Here is a 17,273-nt window from a genome sequence, read left to right on the forward strand (position 1 = left end):
AGCCCAAAATATTGGGACTCTCTTCAGAGCACTACATTACTGGGAGATATAACCATTGTAACTGAGAGGAACTGAATGTGTCCTGAAGCACACCAAGAAGTACCCAATCCCACCTAAACCGAGATGCCATTTTGTGGTGAGAAAACAAAGTTCAGCTGCACACTGCAATAAATATTTGGCATGGCACACCCTTTCAGAAAGCTGCTAAAATAAGAAGTCAGATTTAAGAAGTTTAATTTCAAACTTGCCTTTGAACCCCCTCTGCCCCTTCCCCTCCATCCAGGTGTAACAGTCAGGGCACAGGCTTGAAACCCAGAGACCTGGGCTCAGCTGCCCGCCTCCGGGTCACCATCTGCACCTCTCCTGTCCCTCCTGATTTTTTGGATGCTCTGATCTGAATGGGCAAGGCTGAGACAGGAGATGGAGGGCCTATTTCCTTCCAGTCCCTATCTAAGTCCCACAGTCAACACAAACCAACTTCCAGGGAGGATTTCCAGGGAGTGTGGAAAACACTTGGGACCAGATTCCCGGTGAGCCGAGGCTGCTGCTCCAACACAAGTGGTGCCAGCATTGGCACTTGCCATGACTTACCAAGGCTGTTTCCTCCTGTGCTTAAGACTGGCCAAAAACAGTGTTTCTACAGGAAGCTGCCAAAAGTAGGGTAAAACACTGTGATTGCATTAGGTCAGCTTCTAGCTCCTCTTTCTCCTGCCTTCAGGTCTTAATTTCAGCCCTTCTGACTGCAGGGAATGCGTTTTCTGTGTGACACCATCACGGAGTGCTGGGACCACGACCCTGAGGCTCGCCTCACCGCCCACTGCGTGGCCGAGCGCTTCAACCTGATGGCACAGATGGATTGTGACGACATCCTCAACAACAACACGGACAACGAGGCCAGCAAAACAGCTTCTCCAGGCGGGGAGCACCAGGACAGTGATGGGAGCAGAAATATGCAGTGACACAGCAGGCAAAAAGCCTCATCACAAGAAACGAGAGGATAAGTGAGAAGCATTTAGCTCATGTGAAAAAACCTCGCTCCATTTTCCAAAATGGAACTAAGATCTAATACATAACTTATTTATAAGATCTGTTTCTTCCCACAGATACAGTGAACTGTGGAATCAATACTTTGGTTAAAGTGCAACATTATATATGAACTGATTTTGTACTTACTTTAAATGTATAATGATGCAAAGCATTCCTTTTATTATTTTTTAAAATAATAATGTTTAATCTTTTATTAATAAGCACCTGAATCTCATGTCTATCTTTTGAAGTCCTTCCATATTGCCATCAGGAGTTTCTCTAACTGCTTATTCTGCAGAGATCAAGACAATTTTCAATTTTCCTTTTTTAATGTCTTACACACACACAAAAAAAATATGTTGTACCAGCAGAAAAAACATCTTGAGATGTAACACACACCCTCGGTGGAAGAAATGCTGGCACCTGAGATCAATACTCTGATCAGACAATAATCATTGATCAGACAGTCCTTAATACAATGCAAAGATACCCAATAATCCAAAAAAAGTCTGACTTGCTGCAACTCCAACACACCTTCTTTCACTGGGGAATTCCTGGGTACACTTGATAGTTCAGGTGGGTGCACGAAATTTCTTTGATAGAAAAAAAAGAAGTCATCAGTATAGCCACTGCTGTTTCACTCCAAGAAGTCTCCATACAGGATATCTAGACAACTCTTTCCTCAGACCAGTCCAGTTTCCAGCCACCTCTGGCCAACAGATTTGTGCCACAGTAACAGTGTCAACACAAATGTGTTGGCTAAAACTTATTGCAACTCTTTTGCACCCCTCTGCTGTGTTACTCAACCTGAAGAAACATGATCAGACAGAACCAGGACCTTCACTCCCATAACGACCAGATCAAGCCAGGCTGCCTCTGTAGTGGAACGGCAATTAAGGGAAGGTAAGTCATACCTCACTCTGAACCCTGGCACTGTGCAAATCTTAATCCCTCCACCTTTGGAAGCAAGTGGTAATAAAAACCTTAGCTGCTACTAAGCTCTGCAAGCCCATACCTGACACTCACCTACTCAGAGGTGTATCTTTCAGGATAGCATCGGAGAGGAATTCTTTGCTTGCCAGCATGCAGCTGCATGGATCAACCCCAACAAGAGAGGGGAAGGGAGAAAACCATACAACAGCCATGAGCTTTCTACAGCCGAGGATCCCTGACATGGAGCAGGGAAGCAGATCTGCAGGGCTGGTTTGGTTTTCTAAAATGCACAGTTATGACAGCACCAGCCCATACAAAAAAGTTTTTCTTCTCTCACTATTATTTCCACATCTTTGGACTGTTTCCACAGCTCCTGAATTAAAAGCCTAGAACAAAATTGTCTCTAAACCCTTCAAAGAAGGACGGAAGGGGATTGAATTAGGTTGCATCAAATCCAAATAATAAAAACTTACTTCAGCTACCATGTATAAGTCTCCAACTGCATCTGTGACCATACCTTTCATTCTCACCAATCCCCCACCTGGCTTCTACCTCCCTGTCATCTTATAATTTTTTCAAGCTAACCCTTTTCTCTTGAAGGATATCCTCCTCAGTTCACCATAAACACACCCTTTCCACCCAAATGACTTCAGTCTCATTTCTTTAATATGTTAACCACTGCTCTACTGTATGTATGTCCAAGAGAAACAGAGAGCATGGGGCAGCTTTTCTGACATGAAGATGAACTATGGGAACACACCAAACTCCCCCCAGGCTGTCCGATCTTTCCTTCAGTGCAGAATTTCCCCTACCAAGTTTTGTACCAAGTTATTAGAATAAAATACTGATGAATATGTTTACTTCCTCTTCCAAGTTCATTCAAGAGGCTGTAAAAGACGCTCTGACCTGTTCTTCCCACAGATGACTGGGACAGAGGGGGATCAGCCCACGCTAACTAGTCATTGAAGGCTGCATCTCTGATTCTGATCGCTGAAATCCAAATTCTCCTGGGGAGACAGAGACTTAATCCTAGGTTTGACAGTTTATACTGTAAATATGCTGAAAAACTTCTCAATCTATTCCCCTCCCCACACCTAAAATCTTCAACACTTCAATTTACGTATTGCCTTTTCTTTCATGAAAACCAAGTCCAGAATCAAGCTTTCAGGATTATACGCCTGAATGCCTGCGTTAAATAGGAGTGACTTGTCATGTTCTGTTTTCCAGGAGCAGCAGGTTACACAGCACCTCTGAAGAGAGACACTTATTTAAGCCTCATGATCTGTTTATAACTCAGGGAGCCCGAAACCACTGAGATCAGTAAAAATTTTGCTCTTAACTTCAGTGGAGCCCAATGCAACCAAGAAGACAGAAGGGAACATAAGCTGAAATCCTACATTTTGCCATGCTCCCCATTGAACACATTGTGGTTCTAGCAAATATCTAGACAGGAAGCAGCAGTGAGCCCTTCCCTTCACTCCAGAAGGTACAAGATGGAAAGAACAGCAGTTATGCAAGAGAATCAAACCTGGCCAGATTTAAAAATACATCCATTAGTTCACAGGGTGCTTGCAACTCTCAGGAGAATCACATAAGTGTCTTACAATTTAAGCTAGATATTCAGTGGCTGGAATTTTATGTTTTTTAAATGGTTTTCAACTCTGTCCTGTTTCTAGAGTAACTAGAAATTTGCATCATAGCTAAATCCACATCAGGAAGCCATTCCAGTTCTTGTGATCATCTGAGCAAAGGAATGCTTTACCTTTTTTTTTTTTTTTTTTTTTCTTTCCCCCAGCAGCACCCCCATGTTAAAAGAAATCGTTTCATGTATTTTAAAAGACTACTTCTTCAGCATTGGGTCTATTTTTACACAACAAAATTAGTAACAGCTTTCTTAGTGTGAAACCACAAGCATACCAGATGAGGGTGTAAGAGAAATAACTTGACTAATAATATTATATATAAGGAACACAAATGGGTTTATGGTCAACATGGGAGCTTTTCAGTCTGTTTTACAGCCATCACCGTGACAAATTCCCAAATCAAAACTTTAAGCAGAGCTCAGTGACTGAGTCATAAGTCTATATTTTAATAAGCACAAGTTTGATCCCTGGAGTATGCTCAGCTGATAAAGGTTTGTTTTCTGCTCTGATCACTGCAATATTAAAAGCTGGACCTTGCACCACAGCCCTTGCTGTTTGTTTAAAGCAAACCTGCCATGTGACACAGATAAAACTATGAAACATATACAGTGTTGTCAATTTATTTTCTGTCCCTCTGCCACCCCCAGTTTGGTGCAGGTACTGATGAACCATGGATGTTCAGGCGTTGCCACCATGATTCCTACCCTAAATCCTGGAATTGGCTGAGGAGCACATGCCAAATGCACCACAGACCCAGAAACAAGGAGGAACTAATCCCACTGCTTTCATTTTTATTTTTATTCCTGGTTAAACATGAAAATGCCCAATGAATATCCAAAACTAACAACAGGATGGTTGTATAGAATATCACAAACTAAACATCAGGGCCTAAAACATTCTTCTGCTGGAGAATATAGTTACTTCTCAAGTGCACAGTGCCAAAATATCCCACTTTAAGGGCCAACAAAAGCCCAGACAGACAGATCCATCATAAAAGATAACAACAACCTACTCTTCCTGGTCACCTGATCTCTAGGAAAGCAGACAGAACAAATGAATCATTTTGTAGTTTTATTATCCCCACCCCCAACTTCTCACAAACGGACTATGACTCGCATCAAGATCTCAGTGCATTTCACAGCAAAAAAATGTACAAGAGAATCGAAATAGTTGTGCATAAACCCAACTCTTTTTTTGCACAATTTACAGTTTGTGTTGAAAGTTAACATGGTTATTTAAACCTTCTGATGCATTCTTACACTTGTATCTTCTCCATGGAAAACATCTTACCAGATCACACAGTTGTGAGTTTTCATAATGCTGGATCAGGTGCAGCCATTGCCATGGCTGGGAAGTGGCAGATAATGTTATATACACTGATTGGAAGACTACATCAGAAGAAAAAACAGATTAAGGCACCACTGTTGGAAAAATTAAGGTAGCTTGTAGTTACAACAATAATGAAAGCCATAATAAGTACTATTCTTAATTGCCAGCAATTCTTAGACTTCAATAAAATAGTTATAAAAAAAACAAAGGATGCTTGTACCTGAATACAGTTTCCTGATATCTGATTGTGTTTCAAATCAATATTCAGTCCTCAGTATAATCAGTTTGGGGTTTTTTTATGGTAAGATGAAAAACCAGGACCTACAGTCCATGTATTCACAGGTCACATTTCACTGCTTTGTTCTGAATAACACCACAGAAGAAAAACCAAAACAATCCAAAGGACAGTTTGTAACACTGATACTTCACCTCTGAGATGATTAGATGGGCAGAGAAATTTCAATACAAAATTGTATGTTTTCTGTTCATTTTGAAAGCCTTAGTCCTTGGGAAGGGAAGGTGGAGGAGAAAAAAAAAAAAGGCCAAACCTTATTACATTATAACATGAGAAAAATCAAAGTCACTCAGAGATTTAATAAAATTAGGAGTTGAAAAGCGTTCAAATTACTTTTCCAATTCAAGTCAATTATTTCAAGTATATTAAAATGTTTCAGAGGAAAAATTTCTCCATGGTTACAATTCTAATTGCTTTTATAAATCCATAAAAAAGAAAGGTAGTCTCTACATATATCCCATATTCCTCCGATGCATGCACACATTCTCTCTGAAGAAAAAAGTCATCACGATCCAGTTGTTTCTTAACACTGATTTCAGGCACATCTTCCAAACACCCTCCAGTTTTCACCAAAAAGTTTAATCACTGGGCATAAAAGCAGCAATTTTTTGTTGCTGTTGTCTACATGGGTACTGAGCAGGTTTCAGTTATTAAAGAACTTGACGCAGATTCTGAAAAAAGTTCCCACGTCACTCCAAAATCTAACGGTTCCTTCTTCTCTTAGGCAGCTTTTGCAATCAGATCTACTTAGAAGAATTTTTACACAATCCAGATAAATCTTTTGGATCATACAAAAAACAAGTTGGTTGAATGTACCTGGCAAGTTTGTCTCTACAACTTTGATTATTTTTTTTTTAAATCTTTTTTTAATAGCTTTAAAGTGCCCTAGTATATTCATTTCTTTATGCTCATTTAAACTTTCACAAATACATAAAAAGGGGACACTCAGTGCGATTACTGTGTTTTGAGAGACAGAGGAAAAGGAGAGGAAAATCAGAACTCATCTTAAAGCATCTAGTTAGTGTCCGTTTGCTGAGTTTGTGCAGCAGAGACTGCTTTCCAGAGGGGTTTATGATAAACCCAGCCATCTCCCTGCAATTTAAAGAGAAAATATGGTTATAATAAAGACACTGCCCCGGGAGAATTCCCTTCATGCAACTGTTAGACTGATAGCTGTGAAAACTGGAGGGACATATCTTATACCTTTGACCCCCACAGATTAAGACACAGAGATCAACACTGCAGGCTTCTGAGACTACTGCAGAACATGTGCGGACTCTTGTCGAGCCACAGCACTCTCTGGGAATCGACTGCACTTGTAATTAGCCCAGATGGAAAGCCACGCTTTTCAACTCCATGATCCAGATTATTTCAAAAAGCCAAACAAGAAGCCAGCAGAGAGGCAACTATCCAGGATGATCAGCTCTAACGCAGCCCAACTACTTACCTGGAAACGAAGCTCAGAATTACGTTTAAACATTTTCTGAATAGATCTGTATCTCAGATTAGCAACAGAATTTCACCTCTTCTAAATCTAGATACTAACAATACAAATATCTAAGTCTGAGCTAATCATACTAACATAGCTTTAGAGAACAAAAACCTTTATTGGAGCTAACAGATAGTTCTGAACTGTAAAACACAAAACTGGAATAAGCCCAAGGAAAAACTTTTTAGCCTATGTTTAAAATCCTTGATAGATCACAGATATGGGAAGAAGGGGGAGTTACATTAGTGCACTAACAGATCAAGTTTTCACTACAAGGAGAATCTAAACTACTACAGCATAAATTTTAGTTGAGTCCTCCCCTCTTGCAAGGGGCTCAGCAAAGCTCTCTACACAAGCACGGTCTCATTATCTGGATCACAAGGAAAGCCTATTTCAAAGTTATCATACCAGCAGCCCCCAGTCTTCCTGGGCAGGCTGCAGTTCACCTTGTTAAAAATCTTACTATATTATTATTACTACCATTATTGAAATACAGGTTAAGCCACTGAACAAATAAGCTCCATCCAAAACATAACATACAAGAAAAGGTTCTAAGGTGAGAATGGACTCATGTTCCTTCTTGCCAACAGTAATATCTTGGGTTCGTATGTATAAAACAAGCAAAATTAGTACTACTGATTGTTTTCTTTAGGTATTTATTGTTACAGTCTATTTACATGTGTACATGTAAAGCTGTTTTCGATGTGCCCTGAGGAAGTGCCTGGTAAGACAAATTGGACTACAAAACAGGCAAACATTTTGTTGCAAGGGAATTGCAAAATCAAAGTGTTTGGGAAGTGAAGGGTGAAGTCATACCTTCACATGTTTGGGAGTGCTTATCTCACCTTACTCCTATGGATCCCATGGAGCTAAACCATAAGATCTAAGGCCAAATATTCTGAAAGGACATGGACCCATATGTGCACCTATTTTCACTGTAGCTTTGCCTCTGCCTTTGTCAACAGCTAACTGAGAACTTACTTCTTTAAGGAAGTATTTAGTACACCAAGGTGTTTCTGTTTCAGCACGAAGCCTCTCTTCATTCCTCTGTCGTTCTTCAAGGGCTCGTTTGTGCTCCGTAGCCTTATCAATGTCTCCATCCCGCAGAGACTCTGTTACATGCTGCCACAGCCTCCTACAAAACCAATTGTTAAGTTTTCTCAGCCTGCCACCTCAAACTACAGGATAGCCACACGCAGTTCTTTCTGGACAGAAGCACTCCCTCCACTTACACAAGACAAACCAACCCAGATCAGAGCACGATGGGGCAGCGCAGGTGGAAGGGCTCACGGCCGAGTCTTACAGCTACGCTAGCAATTAGGAGCGGATCGTAACGGCTCCGAGGCTTTGGCTGTGCCGATCTAATGTCTGTGTATATATCCTTTAAAGTTGATATGGAAGTGTTATGCAACAAGCAGTTTCCTGTGAGGACCTCCGTTGTCAGGAGCCACCCCCTGTGTAGCTAATAGTTAAAACAAAACGAATAAGGAGGCTCTGTTCTAGCAGGCACTTTATGAACTCATAAGAGAACTCGGTCCATGAATAGAAGAGACAAGACAAACAACCATGTGCCTACACTTGTTTTTCACTATGCACTTGTTTCTTGTTTTTAAAAAAATTAAAAATTAAGATCACTGCTGCTAAGCACTATCCACAAATATCATCTACATTTGCAGGTTCTCCTAAGGCATTCATCAGACTGCTTAGGAAAAACAGACAATAGTAAACACATACTCTACCTAGATTCAAATGGTCCTTGTTTCTCAAGGGGCCGGACTCGTTTTCTTGTCACAGACAGCTTTGTCAAGTCCACGTATTTTGTCTCTCCATTGCTGTAGGTGAACTCAAGCACGCTGTTCCACTCCCCTTGCACTCTGCATACCACTGTGTTTGTCATGTTCTGCTTCACTTCACCTGTGACTCTAGGAAAGCAATTTATTTTTAAAAGGCCATGGCTGAAGACACCTGAGGACTATTCCTCACATAATCACTCAACTTAATTCTGAATGAGTTTGCAAACTTGTCACACTCCTGAAAAGTGTTTGTTACTTGAATTGCATTTGCATGGAGAAGCTCAAAGAGAAAAGTGACTTTCACTCGTTGCTCTAGTTCTCTTCACGTTACCCAGGAAACTCCATTTTTGGCTTCAGCTTAAACTTGTTTCAAACCTTTTAAGGGAACTGAAAATGAAAAAGAAACTAACACGGGCTAGTTCACATGTAACAAGCAGTTGATCATTTCCACTTGAAACATCACATCAGACACCTAGTTCAGACTTTAAAAATAAAAATTAAACTTCCTAGCAAGAATGTATCTCACTATCTGCTGGCACTTTATTTCACATCTTTACATCTCCATGTTCTCCATGTGTAGGTGGGCTCAGACATAGTTGCTCACATAAGCAGCAGACACACAAAGGCAGAAAGCAAGGTAGGAAACTAGGAATCAGAACTGGTTTTCCTTCCTATCCCTTGCGCAGAAAACTGTCAATAGCAAGATATTTAATATCTTTCTGATATGCAATATTGCATTCAAGGTGTTGCACAAATGCTCAAGTATCACCATAATTACACACATTGATACATACTTTTCTTCTCAACATCAAGATCTGTCCAAAGACCTCCTGACACTCACATCATCCTGAATCAAGGAGTGAAAGCTTACCCAGCATTGCTAGGCAAGCAAATTGCAACCCTTAAACAGAACTTCTCTCCTAGCAAGAAGAAACAAAAGGGTCTGTACACTATGCAAACAAGACTTGAGACATTCTCACTTGTAAGGTGCTGCAGCATTCACAAAGGACACATCTCCAGTTCCAATTAAACTGCAATTACCTATACACAGGCATGCCACAGCACACCATTCCCCAGCTTCCCTTCCTGAATTTCATCAGTGCTCACACAAAGCACATGTTACATCTCCTTTCACACTTATATTATGTGCAGCTAGTAATAGCTAACTTGCACACCACTGGTTTGGTCTTATTGTCTTTGAGCAACTGCATACAGAAGAGTGGAAAGCAGCTCTTTCATGCCCCCACCCTGCCCATGCTGGCTGTGTGGTGCCACACTCAGAGGAAGAAGGAAGCACAGGACACGTAGATGCTGCTTCCCTTCTTCCACATGCACCAGTCACTTCCAGCTGTGTCTGCATCTACCTGTCCCCCCCTAAGCCTGGCATCAAAACAGAGAAATTAATTTTTCAGGCAACAAAATGAGTATCACAGGCCAGACCTTCCAGCACAGAGATACTGGCTGCCAGTCAAATCAGACCTGCATGGAATCCCCAGGACAAGTGGGAAAAGCTCGCAGCCAGCCCAGAGCAGGAGGCAGCAGCCAGGGCTTCTGCCACATCTTGCACATGTGGGAGGCAGCTGAAGCCACACCGTGGTCCAGCAGCTCAAACCTAATTTAACTTCATTAGAAAGATCTTCCAAAAAAACCCAGACTGATAAGTATGTGCTGCTCACACACCGTTTTCTATTACAAAAATTTAAGATCCATTCAAGAAAAAAGGCCAGAGTTGAAGCAACGTGAGCAATAAGAGCATGCTTACATAACTTCCACCATAAAAGCTTTAGTTTAACAAACACTAACAGTTTCAGAAAACAACTGAAGGAGTAGACAACAAGCAAGCAGCCTTCATTTTGTGCTGCTTTTTCATCTTGTGATTTCCACACCTCAAAGCTATTACACAAGGTGGAGTCCCTGTCCTCCTCCCAGGAGGTCTCTGAACAGACTGAATCCACAGGATGCCAGAGACCAGCCCATTTGGACTTTGCAACTACATCTTCATAACTTTAAGAGCTTGATTTTCCCAAGCGATGTGTGGTTACAACAAAATGCTGACATCCAGTATTTTAATACCAATCACAAAATTACTCTCTCTGTTCAGCTTAAAGTGAACAAAGTTAGATCACTCACTACTAAGGTGCAGTATCAAGCTGCTACTTTAAAATCTCATTGCAACCTATAGTTCTTCAAGTTGCATTGCTCTGTGACACAAAACCATTCCCAGTACTGCAGATCATAATATCTGCCTGAACTAATATTAGTGATAAAAAATCTGCTAGCACTTATTTGTAAGCTTGGCATGAATGATATATGCCTAGCTGTCTGTTATCATCACCTTCTATCTCATCAAGCTAAAGTAGTACGGGACCGAGGAGCCAATATCCAGCTGAGGTCTAACAACAATGGTCACTCTACAAAAAAATCTATAGCATTGCCATAGCAACTCACTTGCGCTCTGTGTAACCATGACAACACTGCTGCTTCCCCATCAAGAGATTCTTTTGGCAATGTCCAATCATCACCATGTCAAATTTTCAATAGTTACAGTACCTTGAACAGATCTGTCTTTAAAAAGCCTCTACATCTGTGACTAATTTCAGAGAGATAAACAACAAAACAGTTTCCAAAATTAAATCATTGAAGTAAAATTGCATCCTATTGCTTATTTTTTATGGCACAACAGGAGCTATTGCAAGGTGGAAGATACATTGTAAGTAATGGAAAAAAAATGCCCAATGATGTGTCACTTCAAAATTGTCACAAGTCAAACAGAGCTACATGTAAGCTTCAGTTCTCCAGATGCCATGGGGACAGGGGAGCTGTGCTTGCAAGTTAAGTTCAAAGCATATATGGGAATTTATGGGGCAAAGAGCTTCAAGGTGGAGGCTTCAATGGGTTTTTTTTGTTTTCCTTTAAGAAACAAATATGGCCTTACCCTACTGTTTCAGGAAAAGTGATTTAGAGAAGACCACTGATTTTTTGCAAGCTGAGAGAGCAACCCATGTTTAAGTAGTTCTGATGCTCTAGGTTGTTATATATTTCATTATTATCTCTAACACATTTAATCTAAGAAAGGTTTAAACAAGCACTGTCCAGTAAATGGCTGAGTGCAAAATGCTCTGGAATTAGATATTCTTTGTGTGACTGCTACTTAATTCTCCTCTTTCCTCAATTAATTGTCTCTATATTAGCACAAGGTAAATCTGCAGCAGTCTTACTATAAAACGTTTAAAAACATCAACGTTAATGAGTTTCAAAAGCTTTTACACCAAGTGTGCAGACGCTTCCTAGAATCTGCTAGAAGTAACCCCAAGCAAACTATTCCTGGATCTTCTTTCTTTTACCTGTTAGTTTTTAAACATGCATACACATGAAGAATGACCACTATGAGAATTACCATTTTCATCTTTAAAAGGCTATTTTTACCTAGAGATTTTCTAGAAGTTGCTTAAACTTGATAGTCTTGAATCTTTCTTATACAGAAATCCTAAGACCAATAAGTATCAGAAGACTATTTACTAATGATCCCTGCAGTGCAACTACAATGCGTGTTGCAAACAACATGCAACCCTTTAAGACAGCAACATCAATGTCATTTGAAACAAAGAGCAAATCAAAAAATAGGAAACACTAACCAACTTCTAACAGAACTAAGAGAATCTGTGGCAGCCAGGAATAAGAGCCAGGAGCTCTGTTTTCCCAGTGGTTTGAACAGAGTCAGACATGGAATTTCCTTAGTGTCTTTAAATGTAACCTGATTTTTCCTTGAGGGTCACATGAGATGCAGTTAGCTATGATATTGTTTAAGAGCACAGTAATACCTCAAGTGTTTATAAACAAGAAAAAACTACATTTTCTCAGACTATCAAGTAAGTATTATTCAGCACACAGAATGGGGGAGTTATGCAGCTACTGCAGTTCTAGAGCACAGATTATGTGGTAAAACAGAAAAAAAAAAAAAAAAGGTGTTCTCACCGATGCAATTTGCCACCATAGAAGGGCTTGGTGTGAAAGTTAATACTTGCAGAATACCCAGTCTTCACACAGTTAATGTTGACTTTTCCTCCTAGTTCTACCCAGGGAACAGTTAGAATTGACCGAGCATATGCACAGGGCAGAGAGAACGTGTATTCTTCCCCATGTTCCAAGAGACTTAAGAGACCTGTGTGAAGAAGTACAAGAATCCCTAAATCAGCACCATTTTAGAAAAGACCAAATGAGTTATTGAAACAGAGCCAATACTACATCTAACTACTTTTCCTCACAGCCCCTCACACCAAAAAGAAAAAAACACACACACAAAAGTGACATTTATTACAGATTCTAGATACAAACATTTTTCTGAAAGTACTAACCTAAATAGCATGCATTTATGTTTCTTTTGGGAAAAGATATTTATCCTAATAATACTGCTCCATAACGTACAATACTGTGCTGTGCAACATATTTTTCCATAGTATGTAAGAGGGCTGGTCACTCTCTTATTGATGGTTCTGGAGCACAGCAACACAAGACTTATGCTGACATAAGAAAATAACAAATGAATATCCTGAACCGCAGACCCTGAGGAAGGCCAATATTCCTGTTCTGTTTTCCCTCCCTATGTTACCTCTTACCCTATCTGAAGACAGGTAGCAGAGATAATTCTCCTTACCACACCCCTCTGCCAAGATAAATCCAACTCTTTCCTGACAGTAGTTTTTGCAATAAGTGTCAAGAATCACATAAAAAAAGTAACATTTTTCTTTGGGTTTTAAGATTCCTATTAAAAAAAAAACCACCACAAGATCTACCTCTTACTGTTACAAGAACATAGCATGACAACCGACTGCTGCCTGCATCACCCCATGCCTCTGTAGCACATTATCACTGTGCATCTGATGTAAGTATGAAAAACATGAGAAATTCTGAAAAGTTATTACATGATTTGAGAAATGGCCTAGAGGAGGTATTAACTTCAGAAATTACCTGGTATGGCCAAAGCACTGAGATGTGCCTTCCACATCCCCTGCCATGGTCATTCGCTTGTCCAGTACGTAGTTTACATGCAAGTGCCTGGAATCCCCAGTTACTGGGCAATACAAACTGGGGACACGGAATGGGAGATGCTGTCTCATCTCCTGCAGTAAATACTAGTACTAAAGGGAAATTACAGTTTAAGGGCAGTTACCCTTCTCCGTCACTAAAGGATCCAATTTCTCTAGTTAAAGAAAATTAAAACTTGCATAGTAAGATACATGAAGTGCAATATGTGCAAATGCAACAACACTTCTATTTAATAAATGTCTGATGCAAATTAGTTTGTCCAATGTTTTGGAAACATTCATAAATACCAGTTTTCATCACAGTAACTGCCCTTTGGTTTAAAAGTCAGAATTTTATTTCCAAGTATAATCCTGATTTTTGGCAAAGCATAAACCTGTCTAGTTTTTCCCCCCATATGAAAACTTGCTGTTCATAATGAGAACTTGTAGTATCTTCTGTACTTTGTAAACAGCAGAAATAAAGTAAGAAATCACTGAATGATTGTACATTGAGGCTTGAAGATCAGAGATTAGAGGAAAACCAGAAGTACATGGAAAAAAAAAATCTGAAAACCCACTGACATCTGCAAGCAGATATTTTAAGTCTTTGAAACAAAACTACTAAGCAGTATTCATCTGTATTTCTGCCATAGGAATATAACATCAAATTTCCTATCAAACTAATATTTTAACAACCTTCTAAAATGAATAAAGGACAGAAGTTACACTTACCCTCACCAATCATTGTAACTCCTATTGACATTCCTAAGAATTTACTTTTTGTCCAGACGTGGGCATTGACACACATCTTTCTCTCTACACATTCAGCGTAAAACCCTGAGACAGGAGGATGGTGGGACACTTGCTCAGCTACAAATTTTACTGTATAGTAGTCCAGGTCTGTTTGGCCTTCTGTATCTTTAGACAAAGTTACTTGCTCTGAGGGGGAGTGAGCAGAGAAGTTACTGCCAGCATCAGTGGCTACGTCACTCTTCGGCATCCTCCAGGAGCAGTGAAATGTTTCCCCAATGATTGGATTGTATGGTTTCTTTGCAATAGCTCCTTTGCGACCTTCGTGAAATGAAGTGAGATAATACTCAACAAAGCGGATCATCCTCTCCTCGGGAGTAGTGCCATTTGTAATTGCAATGAAGAGGTCTGGATGGGACATGAAGTCTGCATACATCTCCAACAATGATCGCTTCTCTAAAATAAAAGTGGGAAGAACCACCTGAAATAAAAGAAAACCCGAAAACTTTAGTAAGTAAAACAATGAGACGAGCATTTTTATAAGGGAAGTTCTCAGGTGGAGGATTCTGTATTGTTTTGGACACCACACTTTCAGACTGAACTTTCTGCCCTTCTTCTAAGATGTGAGCAAAATACAGTGATCAGAGGCCCCAGAAAAGCAATTTACAAGGAGAAAAAAAGCCCAGTAAGTACTATCAGGGCTAAAAAGGTTGAAAGGGACTAAGCATCCCTCAAAAAACATGAAAGAGCTGCAAAGAGATAATGTCTCTCACATGTCTGTGCAGGAGAAAACAAGCAGGAAGGAGCTCAAACTACAGCAAGGAAGGTTCAGAGCAGAGATTAGGAAAGGTTTTGTCTAATGGAGGGAAAAGCAGGAAAATTACGTCAGTGCTCTTGAGAGCCTGCAGAGTCTCTCTGACCACAGCAACTAGGACAAGCAGCCGTGAGAAATAACATAGCATAGGTTGATCCCGTACCTCTGAGCAGAGGACCTTATCCTTTCCCAGTTACAATCAACACTCTAAAAAACAGCAGTCCTGTCCTTTGCTGGGCCAAGAGCAATGCTGTAGAGTAAGAGGCTGTGGGTATCATCAGTCTTTTCCTTCCCTGTAGTGGCAACTAACCTCACGTAACTGTTGTTAAGAGCAACACAGGGTCTCTCAACCATGAGATCAAGACAGTCCGTTTAAATCAGCTGCATTCAAAGAGGTGGAGCACAGACATAAGGCTCTTAACAGATATACAAGTTAAGCTGAATACACTTGCCATGTTGTTGCAACACCAACCTGGAATGTTAAAGTTGCTTTTCATTTCAGTACCCATATATTTAAGTTAAATGTGATACCGACAACTTTGTTACCTGTTTTGAAGTCAGGCTTGTCGCATTTCAGTGCTTTGCCTGCTCTGAACTAAAGACAATTCTACACACGCAGCCAAAAGTCACCACTGGGAGACAGACTTGACAATTTGCTCCAACTAAGAGAAAAAGATAGACCAAATCCAGTCTAAATGAAATAATGACTTAATGAATTCTTGATTAAGCAGCAGGGGTTTAAGTTGGGCTCACAGGCAGCAGGGCCCATTCATACCACTATTTTTCCAAACTGTGAGATGTAAGCTCCACAATACAAGTGTTCTAGTGGCCAAGTAGCTAGTGCTCAAAAAACATAGCTTGAAAAAAAAAAAAAATTATGATCCGTAATTCCAAGAGAGTGCTTTCCTCATTCTATTCCACTGTAAAATCCATTTTTTTCTTTAAAAGTGTCTAGTGGTTATGGTAACAAGTCTTTACTAGAATGAATTGAACATAAGCTGGTAGCAGTCAGATTTTCCCAGATTTGCTGCCCAAGTTGTCTAGTAGCAACCGAGCGTTAATTTTTCAAAGCTGCTTGCTTTTGAGATCTGCACTGAAGTGCCAAACCCACTTCTCTCCAGTATAACTTTGTTCCTGCATGCTATAGCTGTGGGCAAACACAGAAATAAGAATAGGACAGAGAGGCGTAAACAGACATCTGATAATGGGGAACCAAAAGAAAACTTTTCAGAAGCAGCATGAATACAGGTGTAGGGTTATGCAAGTTGTGTGTAAAGCATTATCAAATGAGAAAAAAGATCAGGGAAGGAAAGCAGAAAGACAAAAATATGAGAAGGCTGTCAAAAACAGCGTGGAAAGAGTAAAGTGCAAACACAGGAAAGAAAACAGCCCATTACAGGAAAGCCAACAAAAACAGAGTAGAAAACACAAAGAGAATGTAATAGAAAAGATATGGCCAGTTGCATTAAAGAAAATCCAGTCCCTCAGCATGTTTCACTTAAAACCTGCTATGTCCTGGGACATCGGATCTTGTGACCTGAAGTTGCTACAGGCCACAATTTCATATTAAACACAATACTGTTCAATACAGGAGTGGAGTTCAAAATGGCACTTCACTTTTACTGCAGCCAGTCTTCACACTTCAGTTACTTACTCTTGTCAAGTCCATGCCAAGCTTCAGCTGAGACAAGAGATGCAAGATAACACTGCGCTGTTCTTCCACCGCTCCTAGATCATCTTCTTTATCATCACAGATATCCTCCAGCTCCTCATCTGGATTTATTTCTTCAGGTTCCTGGGATAAGAGCCATAAACATCAGCTCAAAGATGTGACTGGCCAGACAATCTCCAAAAAGGACTTCATATTGTATTTAACTGTCTGTGTATGAAAAAAGACTAAATAAACCCCTGCAGAGAGCTGTGTGATGGAATCTACCCCTATGATAAACAACAATTGAAGAATATAAAGGGACATTAAGATAACTCAGTGCAGATTTCCGCTAGCGGACTCAGGTTAAGATTTCTCACCACTTCTCACATGGGTCACAGGAAAAGAAAAAAAAGTTTAAAAGTAAATATGACCTGTTTTGTCTGTAAGTTTTGTGAGCTAACAGAATGGCAAGCATCTAACATGTACGTAAAAACAGCGAAGGAAAAGCTAGCAGAAATTCCAACCA

The 17,273-nt window shown here is 40.2% G+C and overlaps 2 protein-coding genes across 3 annotated transcripts in view; one reads left to right on the top strand and one right to left on the bottom strand.

The window, feature by feature from the left end:
• LOC141945451 (TGF-beta receptor type-2-like) overlaps window positions 1-959 on the top strand; it is a 32,856-nt gene extending 31,897 nt beyond the window's left edge. Inside the window, exon 7 of one of the 2 annotated variants that reach the window (XM_074873654.1) lies at window positions 719-900. In XM_074873654.1, coding sequence (XP_074729755.1) covers window positions 719-766 — 48 coding nt within the window. In that variant the 3' untranslated portion in view covers window positions 767-900. Of the gene's footprint in view, window positions 1-718 lie in introns of both variants that reach the window. The other variant, XM_074873653.1, reaches the window with a different exon arrangement.
• Window positions 960-4,381: 3,422 nt separating this feature from the next.
• Window positions 4,382-17,273, bottom strand: part of OSBPL11 (oxysterol binding protein like 11) — a 43,176-nt gene continuing 30,284 nt past the window's right edge. The window contains exons 8-13 of the mRNA XM_074873649.1: window positions 16,751-16,891; window positions 14,265-14,763; window positions 12,484-12,670; window positions 8,455-8,637; window positions 7,697-7,850; window positions 4,382-6,318 (exon numbers count right to left, since the gene is read on the bottom strand). Of these exons, the coding sequence (XP_074729750.1) occupies window positions 6,241-6,318; window positions 7,697-7,850; window positions 8,455-8,637; window positions 12,484-12,670; window positions 14,265-14,763; window positions 16,751-16,891 (1,242 nt within the window). The 3' untranslated portion in view covers window positions 4,382-6,240. The remainder of the gene's footprint in view (window positions 6,319-7,696; window positions 7,851-8,454; window positions 8,638-12,483; window positions 12,671-14,264; window positions 14,764-16,750; window positions 16,892-17,273) is intronic.

The sequence above is a fragment of the Strix uralensis genome, chromosome 6, assembly GCF_047716275.1.
Source record: "Strix uralensis isolate ZFMK-TIS-50842 chromosome 6, bStrUra1, whole genome shotgun sequence".
Taxonomy (NCBI): domain Eukaryota; kingdom Metazoa; phylum Chordata; class Aves; order Strigiformes; family Strigidae; genus Strix; species Strix uralensis.